Consider the following 8,577-nt stretch of genomic DNA (forward strand, 5'->3'; position numbering starts at 1 on the left):
GATGGAAGGTCCTTCTCCGATGGTGTTATGTGTGCTTAGTGTGTGTGATTAAATGTCGAACACGTTTAGGGGAATCGACGGTGGGTAAGGTCTAGGTGGGACACGAAGTGTTCGATGTTTAAGTAAGAACAGACTGGCTTTGAGGCAAAGAACCACGCTACGGCACCGACAAATAATAAGGAGGACACCTCGAATGACCTTATTGCCCCTTCACTCGGTTTAGTTGGCAAGTCTATTTATTCCTATATTTTTTCTGATTCAGATTCGCGGGTCTATTCTCTTCTAACGTGATTATTATTGCAAAAGAAATGGACTGAAATTAATTGTTGACATAAGCTTATGTTAAAATGTACATCTTTTATTAAAATATGAAAAATGATTATTAAAATTAAAATAATAATTTTTATACACTTTCAATCACAAAATATAATTCAAATTATTTTAAAATAATTATTTTAATACTCAAAAAATAAGAAAATTGTAATCAGGGATTAAGAAATTGTGATCACAATTTAAAATCTTTTATTAACACACTTTTTAACTTAAAATTAGTTTATATATATTATTTATTTATTGTAATGACATTACTAATTTAAAATTAATTTTATTAGAATTATTCTCCCTAATTTGAAATTATAAGTTTTTAACTATGGAAAGAATAGAGTGAAGAGGGGGGGGGGGAATGGTTAAGGAATAAAGAAAGAACTGGAGCATGACATAAGTAACGGCAACGGACAGAAACTTATCAACGAATTATCTTCTATAATTAATTGTACTCAATAGTACACACTTCTTTGTTTGTCAACTCAATAGTACACACTAAACCATAAACAAATGGTCTTTTCTAGAACATAAACTTAACTTTAATGACAAAAGCTTGGCATAATTTTATAATTTTGATAAATTATTTCTTAAATTTTCAATTATCTGTTTGGATTTTAAATGTTTAATAATTCACAATTTTTTCATCATTAACAGTTAAATATCTTTTATTCTTTCTAATAATTTTTTAGAATATACATATAAAGTTGTATGGAACTTAGTTATATTTCTAGAGAAAAAATTAAATAACTACTATATGTTTAAAGTTTGAGTGAGAATAATGTAAACTTATAATTTTGGGGGAAAAAAAGTACCAATAGGTTAAAATTGAAGCAATATTTTGTAAATTAATCTAAAATATATATTTTTATTATATCAGTATGCAATTTAATCTAAAACTTAATCACTCTTTTACTCTTTATATCAAATTATAGATTTATATTATATAACAAATATTTACACCATTTTCTATAACATTAGTAGTTTTTTTTCTCTAGTTCTTTTCATCACGTTGCTTGTTGTATTTAACACTTCTCTGTCTTATTCAATCTCTGTCATGATTATATAAATTTTTGTATAACTTTTACTGTACAAAAATATATATTATTTAATTATGAATTGTTTTATATGTTTAAAAAGCTAAGGAATATGTTTTAAAAATGATGCTTTAATCTTAGAAATATATTTGTTGAATGAACATGCCAATTTAGTTTATGAAATGACTAAAGAGCCACATTTGTTGTCGGCGTATATTACAAGCCTCTAAGGAACCGTATTAATTAATTAATGAACCCAAAAAAAATCATTTTACTAATTTTTGTGTCTATTTTTAAAAAAAATTAATTGTATTGGCTATGTTGTGGAATGATCTCCAAAAATTAAATAAAAAATAAGACATAGCTAAAAATGTTTTTTTTTTCATTTTTGGGCTTCAAACGAAATAAACTGAGACAAAAATAAAAACATATATGATCAAAGTAATAAGAGAATAATAGAAAATTATTAAGAGTAATAAAAAAAGTGTATTATCATTCATATGTTTGCTTCTTTTTTTCCTGGAAATAGAAGGATATATCATTCAATTTATTTAGTTTTAAGGTAGATTTATTGTCAAATCAAAATTTACATGTGTAGAGATGACTACAGCATCCACACCAGTGAATATTTATAGGTAAAATCTGTAATAAATGAATACCGATGGATAACTTAAAACAAATTTTTAGTTGATAAAAAGTGAGTCCTACTAAGCTTTTTTCTTTCTTTTAATTGATAAAATATTATAGACAGAAAAACTCAATTTTAAAATGGAAGACTTGAAGTAATGAAGCTTAGGCAATCTCAAGAACCGAGCAAAACAAAGAGTGAAAGAGATTACAAACATTCACGAATTTTCAATTTATGCACTTGTATATGAACTCCTAAATACATCGTCATCAATCATCATTAATCTACAATTAGAAGAAGGGACTTGGAAGTGCCAGCATTCCCATAAGGTGTTCTAACCACGTTTTGAGGAATTAAGATCGTTAATGAGAGGATATTGAGCTTGGCTAGCCATGGCCAATTCAAATTGCTTGAATGAAATTGGAGACAGAGACAATAATTCAGGTGCCTTCAGATTGTCCCAACCCTTGACATTATTTGTAATGGTTGTTGACCCATCAATTCCAATATGTGTCACATGCTTCACATCTGTTGGATACCCAATTTCCATCTCAGGTTCCATTTTTTCGACATCCTCTTTTTTGTAAACTAAATTCAAGTGAAGAAAATATTCAACAATCCATACATTACAAAGATGCAACAGAGCGAATATAAACATGTAGAGTTTAAATAAGTTAGAATATTATAATAACTTAAGCAAAGAATTATATTAAAATTAACCTTAAATGTGGCTCTAGCCCAGTCCATATGCTGTAAGCAAAGCCCAGTCCAACGACATTTATTCTATTTTTGAAAAGGCACCAATGACAAATTTTCTTGAATGATAGATCAAATTTTAATAACTTAATGTGTAGATGTTAAAAAAACTTAATAACACACAGAGACAGTTTTAGATCAACGTAGGGTTGAGAGTTCTTGCAAGAGTCTTTTAAATTTGTGTTTAGTTATTGCATTCCTTGTTTTCCATTTTTTGCCACAGAACTCAGGTTACTAATTTCATTATTGGTTGTACAGATGATTTCATAACTATTTTCGTTAGTTTTATCATTATCTACTTTTTAACTTAACTAACGAGTATTTTTTTTTAATTATACATGATTTCATATATTTTGCTAAGGTCTCATTTATTTAATGTTGTGTCCGTTTCTTTAGTAGGTAGGATTCAGACACTAAAATCAAATACAATTATGTTGTATGCATATTATTAGAATTTAGTGTCCCCATACTGCACAGCTGGATAAAATCATTTCAAATAAGGGAGACGAGTTAATATAATCACCTAAAATCATAATCGGCCTTCAAAACTTCAAACTACTCCTCTGATCTAACTAACTCCTTCGATGCCTCTAAATTTCAGCTACATATATATGTTTCATTTTTCTAATGTTATGGGCCCATAAAAATTGTGTTCAGTATATTCAATTGGACAAGTTGAGTAGCCCAGGTCATACATAGTCCAAAAGTAATCATATAACACATAAAAAAAGAAGAAGAGAAAGATCCAAAAGAAAAAGAGAATTATATATCAGAAAGGATAAAGAATAATGCACCACCTACCATAAATTATATACATTTAAGAAATAATTTATGGGCTGTTCAAGATAAAGACTTTGGAAACTAATTTTTTGAGATATGAAGATATATTCAAGAAGCTTATATCTTTTATTGAATTTTTTTTCACACATACACACAAACTTAAGAATCAAATATTTGATTACTCAAGGAGTAGTATGATTGTCTGCTAATTAGAATGTATTGATAAAATGATTTATATGTTTCTTTAATTTTTATCGGGTAATGGAAATTGAAATTTCATGTAATTAAGACCAGCCATGATTCATAACAAACAAAATTAATTAATAAAAATAGAGATTGTTGTACTCACCAAATAATTGAGATAAATTCTTGATGCCCTTGATTATTCTCTGTATGCCAGTAGCTACATTAGGCTTTGGTAGAACCAGAAACCCAGAAGGCTTGCCTCTCTTCATTTGGGTCCTGATGAATGATCTATCTTGTCCTTCTTGTCTTCCTTGCATAACGAATATCTCAAATTACAAGATAGCACTCCAATCACTTAACAAAAAAAAAAAGAATAGAGAAATGGATGCTGATAAGAAAGAAAGCAGAAACTACTTGAAACAATAGTTCCTTTTGAATCTTCTTTTGGTCCTTTGGGTGCACCTAATTTCACACTTGAATGGGAAGCACAGCTGAAAGACCATGGAACTACTAATCTTTCAATACGGTTTCTCATCTCTCCCTAACCCCAAATTTTATGTGTGTATAGCTATAGCAAGTTCTAATATTCAAGAGCTTATTAGTCTATATAGCTATCTATCTATCAAAAAAGGGTACCTATAATGGGGTTATATTTAGGTTCCTGTTTGTCTTTATGAGCAAGTTAGAATGATTTACGTGCGGAAAGGAAACTATTTTCAATCCAAGTTTGGTATGTGTATATATAAATGATAATGGAGTGGGTGTGTTAGAGTAATAGAGTGGTTAGTTGGTTAAACTGTGCAACTCAACCTGCTTTAGGAATTTGTATGAAAAATAAAAATGCTTTTAAGATTGCTAGGCCAATAAGTTGGATTAGTACTGGGTTCTATAACTAACTCCTGTTCCTCTACAAGCTCCCAAATAATAATCATATTCCAAAGTGGGCTCCTCCTAACTAGCATCACTTGTGTACTAAGGCATTCTTTTGCAGATTTTTTCACATCTTTGCATTATAGAGTTTTTGTTCCATCCACTTTATTTCCTTTATAAGTATGTCATTTAGAAGTAATTAGTTAACTTAGTCTGAGCCTATTATTGAGTCTTACTTAACTTGTGTATATCAACATCATAGAGTGAATCACAAGGGAGCTCTTCTAGTAATATTTTTTGCGCGTGGCCATCTATTTGTTTTTTATTCATTTTATCCTTATTTCATGATTGGGTAAAATACATTTCATTTTTTTTTAACTTCAATTAGTTGGGTGGTGTGATATACATATACTTTTATTAGTCAAAGTAAATTTTGCAGATTTTTTAACTTCGACTGCTGGTTTTATTGTGAATGAATGCAGGTTTCAAAAAATTTGTATATGTTTTAATGAATATTTTTTTAAAAACATTTTTATGTGAAAATATCACCATAAGACAACTTTAGAATTTTAATATATTTTCGTAAAGCAAAGCAATTTTTTGGGAATCTTGACTAAAAAACAAAATTTTCACCGATGGGTGCATTCAAAGGTAAGATAAATTACTTTGGAAAAAATTACCATCATCACAAGGCAGAAAGTATTCGAAATATTTTTTAAGTGCATAGCTTGAGGGAAGAGCCACTCTCCAAGGAACCCAACTATTCCAAGTGGCAATGACAAATTGAGTCATGTATCACGACATGAAAGTAGGAATGTTAAATGTGTTAAGTCCAATAAATGGAGGAATAACTTGACAAAAAAAAGAGTTGGATTAATAGAATATAAGTTTTAAATATATTTTATTTTGACTTGAGTCTGTCCCATATGACTTGGTACATGTCTAATTAATTATTTATTAAAATATTATGAACAAATCATATGATATGTAAAGGTTTTTTTTTCACTTTCTCCAACGTAAAATTATTAATTGTGTTACAAAAAATATTTATTTGATAGTATTTACTATGATTTAAACTATATAAAAAAATAAGAGTGATAAATCATAAAAAAGTTTTCAAGCAACAAAACTAGAGAAAATTGGTTGTAAGATGATTGTTGACTATCCCACTCATAGCAATACTGGGTCATCATTCTAGGATGAGTTTTAGCGGGAGACAAGTTAATCATGTGGTTTATTCTTTAGTAAGGACTTTAGGACTTCAGCTCCCCATTGGGTTTAATCATTGATTATGAATGAAATACCGTAACCATATTTTGCATAAAAGACTAGAGAAAATTGAAAAAAAAATATATATTACTCAAGTTAACAGATTATCATCATTAATTCAGAATAAAAAAGATTATCATCGTTGATTTGTAACTTGTGTAAAAGTAGGTTAAATCATTGTTTTTAAAATAAAATAGTTTAAACGGTTAAATCAATAATTTATTGGCTCTGAAAATTTTGACTTGCTCAATCTTATTTAAAGGGGGTGATACTATTGATTCCTATAAAATTACTCTTGACACTATAAATCAAGAACATAGACCAAGATACCTTTTGAATGATTTCACCTCACCCTTCTCCAGCCACCACTCTTTCCTCTTTTCCTTTCTTCTTTCCTCTTATCCTTTTCTTCTTTCATTCATTTCTTTTCTTTTTTTTCCCTCTCTCCCCTCTCATCACTCTTTGCCGTCATGCTTTTGAATGTATTTTTGTTTTGTTTTTGTTATCATAACAAAATCATGAGTTTAATTAGTTTTTAATCCAATAGGTTAAAAACACCCACGGAAAGACCCTAGACTAGTAGGGGAAATTTATTTAGTAAATAAAAATAATAAATTATTTGTAATTTTATCATAGTGAGAGACTATTTTTGCACATCCATATGTCAATATATGGGTCTGTTAGTTGGTAATGGGTTCCATATATAAATTTAGAGGGTGCAAAAGGTAAAATTTTAATATCATGAATGTGATGGGTGTAATTGTCCACCATCAATGACTTTGGGTTGGCCATTAAGAATACTCATGATCTTTGATCTAATAAAAAAAACATGAATTTGGTCCTCATAAAAATAAAATATATTTTTAATGGTCCTTTATTAATAACTCTATTAGATGGTTTTTTTAAGTAATTAACTAACTAACTTAATCACTTTCTCTTTTTACCTTATTTTTCAAGCACACTTAGAAGACATTAGAACTCATTGTTATTTTATTTTTCTCATCACATCACAAAATGCGAGAAAATCATACAATAAGTGACAAAAATTGCAATTTTTAAGGTTTTAGCAGCAAAAACATTGTTCAATTCATTTAGGGAATTTTAACCGCCACAAATTATTTAATTCATTTATAATTAAATTACACATATAAATATATTAATCAGAATATTGTCTATTAGAGTTACTACTGAGGATCATGAAAAATATGTGTTTATTTTTACATGATCAAATTAATACCAAAAGTCTTATGAAAATTAAATTAATACTTTTCAAATTTTACAAAGACTTTAAACATATTTTACTCTAAAAATTATAATTTTTTATTGTTAAAAGTTATAATAAAAAAAAACATGAATGAGAGGGTAAACCTTTTAAATTGTTAAAAATGGTGAATTTTTTAATTTTGAAATTTATTTGAAAATTAACCTGTTGTAGGGTTGGTCAATGGGTTATAAAGGGCGTTCAATAATAATTGTTGAAATTGCACAGTTTAGCCTAAGTAATAAAAACCACTATTTGAAGATGTGAAAATGATGTCAAATTTTAGGAACTCATTTAATAAAAATAATAATTTCAAAGAATATGATATTTTTAAAATTAAAAATGGTGTAATAATAAAGGTTAAATATATGTTTGGTTCTTGATAAATATGGGCTAACAATAAGGATCCAAGATAAATTTTTTGAAATATTAGGAATTTAATCCGAAATTTATCAGGATCAAATGAAAAAATATGTATTTATCATAAAATAAAAGTATATTTAAGTCTAATAATAATAATAATATTGAAAAAGACAAATCTATTAAATGTAAAAGAAAAAATGTCTTATTGATCCCCTCCAGCAAATATGAAGGAACAATTCTTTTTAAATGCCTGAGAATTAAGATAAAGCTAACCTGTTGTAGGGTTGGTCAATGGGTTATAAAGGGCATTCAATAATAATCGTTAAAATTGCACAAGTTAAATTAATGATTATAAATATAAATACTTATTATTAACAAACATTTCATTAAAAATATGGTTCATATAAACCTCTCTAACATTCTCAGAAAGCTCGGAAAATTAATTACTCTACGTGCCTAGCAGGGTCCCCTCTAGCAAAGATGAAGGAAGTCAAGGAACAATTCATTTTGAATGCTTGAGAATTAGATTGTTGAAAATGGTGATTTTTTTTAATTTTCAAAAAATTTGAAAATTAACCTGTTGTATCGTTGGTCAATGGGTTATAAAGGGGCATTCAAGTGTTGAAATTGCACAATTTACTGTAAGTAATAAAAAATTACTATTTGAAAATGTGAAAATGATGGCAAATTTTAGGAACTCACTTAATAAAAAAATCGCATTAAAAAAACAAAAAAAATAAATTCAAAGCATATAGTATTTTAAAGATTGAAAATTGTAATAATAATATATTATTATTATTGTTGAAAAAGACAAATCTATTAGATGTAATAGAAAAAAATGTCTTATTCACCCTTATTTGAAGAAAAAACTAGCTCCCAGCAACCCTATCTTTATATCTTTATATAGAGATAAAGATAAAGACATCATAATTGTTAAAATTTATTATTAATGTATTCTTAAAAAAATAATTTTTAGCTATAATTAAATAATTAAGTTCATATTTATTAATCTTATTATATATAAATACTTTTTTTTTCTAAATTAGTAATTATAAATATAAATACTTATGATTAACAAACATTTTCTTAAAATATGATTCATATAG

At 27.5% G+C, this 8,577-nt stretch overlaps 1 protein-coding gene across 2 annotated transcripts; it reads right to left on the minus strand.

Moving 5' to 3' along the window:
- Positions 1–2,202: 2,202 nt before the first annotated feature.
- On the minus strand, positions 2,203–4,618 carry LOC100812141 (CRIB domain-containing protein RIC4). 2 transcript variants are annotated; one of them, XM_014770330.3, is made up of 3 exons: positions 4,123–4,618; positions 3,872–4,014; positions 2,203–2,574 (listed from the first exon to the last, which is right to left on the minus strand). In XM_014770330.3, the coding sequence occupies exons 1-3, from the start codon at positions 4,209–4,211 to the stop codon at positions 2,321–2,323; spliced, it is 486 nt and encodes a 161-aa protein (XP_014625816.1). In that variant the 5' UTR covers positions 4,212–4,618; the 3' UTR covers positions 2,203–2,320. The 2 variants fall into 2 exon arrangements, with proteins under 2 accessions (XP_014625816.1, XP_003552653.1); XM_003552605.5 differs by having other exon boundaries at positions 3,872–4,018; positions 4,123–4,597.
- Positions 4,619–8,577: the final 3,959 nt, after the last annotated feature.

The sequence above is a fragment of the Glycine max genome, chromosome 18 (genome assembly GCF_000004515.6).
Source record: "Glycine max cultivar Williams 82 chromosome 18, Glycine_max_v4.0, whole genome shotgun sequence".
In the NCBI taxonomy this organism is placed as follows: Eukaryota; Viridiplantae; Streptophyta; class Magnoliopsida; order Fabales; family Fabaceae; genus Glycine; species Glycine max.